Raw genomic sequence first — 747 nt, forward strand, 5'->3', positions numbered from 1 at the left:
CTAACACTAGTACGCACTTGTTAACTAACACTATTACTCGCTTGTTTTCTTCTCAAAAAGTCGTTTCTACTGAGTCGATAAAGGAGCCCACTCAATGCAGCTTGGAATACAATGTCCCATCCGGTTGCTGATGGGACAAATGTTCAAATGTTGGTGTAGAAGATTTGACGATGATTGCAGCAGAACGTGGCCATGACAGCGTCATTAGATTGGACCGCAGTGTAGCTCCTCACCACACGAGCCTTGCGGTTTGCGATCATGTACATTAGGCGTTTGTGGACGATGCATCCAACGCAGCTCTTCTGCGCCAACACGGCGTGACAGCCATGAGCTCGCGTGTCCCAATCGACGGCGCCGACGTCTCCCAGCTGCGCAAGGACGACGTCGTGCAGCTCTTGTCGTCGCTCAGCGCCGAGACAAAGCTCCTGACGTTTGCGCCGCCACCAGAAGCCGAGGCGCCGCATCTGCTCTGCGCCAAAGGCCGGTCGCTGGCCATCTTCAAGGCCGTCGCACCCGAGAGTGCACAGAGCGCTGCGACGTCCCCGTCGTCGATGCCAACACTCGCCGTCGATGTCGAGGCGTCTGTGGAGCTGCGCTCGACTATTGCGTCACTGGCGATCGTGAGCCTTCCGATCGACGGACGGTAGTACCTTATCAGCGACGACTTCGCAAGCCCGCAATGCTATCTTTTGTCACCTGCTACGTGCCAGAGCCATGGGACTCGGTATGACAAGCAAGCCCTGTCCC

The 747-nt window shown here is 56.4% G+C and overlaps 1 protein-coding gene across 1 annotated transcript; it reads left to right on the forward strand.

The window, feature by feature from the left end:
- Window positions 1-158: 158 nt before the first annotated feature.
- Window positions 159-724, forward strand: SDRG_05663 (hypothetical protein). The gene is made up of 2 exons (XM_008611391.1): window positions 159-221; window positions 270-724. Exons 1-2 carry the CDS (start codon window positions 171-173, stop codon window positions 645-647), a joined length of 429 nt encoding a protein of 142 aa, XP_008609613.1. The 5' UTR covers window positions 159-170; the 3' UTR covers window positions 648-724.
- The last annotated feature ends 23 nt before the right edge of the window (window positions 725-747 follow it).

This window comes from Saprolegnia diclina, assembly GCF_000281045.1.
Source record: "Saprolegnia diclina VS20 unplaced genomic scaffold supercont1.15, whole genome shotgun sequence".
NCBI classification, from domain to species: Eukaryota; Oomycota; class Saprolegniomycetes; order Saprolegniales; family Saprolegniaceae; genus Saprolegnia; species Saprolegnia diclina.

Excerpts from the sequence above, each read along its gene's own strand:
- SDRG_05663 (XM_008611391.1), top strand. The coding sequence starts at position 171 with ATGATTGCAGCAGAACGTGGCCATGACAGCGTCATTAGATTGGACCGC. Across the intron at positions 222-269 it reads TCATTAGATTGGACCGCAGT|GCGTTTGTGGACGATGCATC; the intron begins GTAGCTCCTCAC and ends CATGTACATTAG.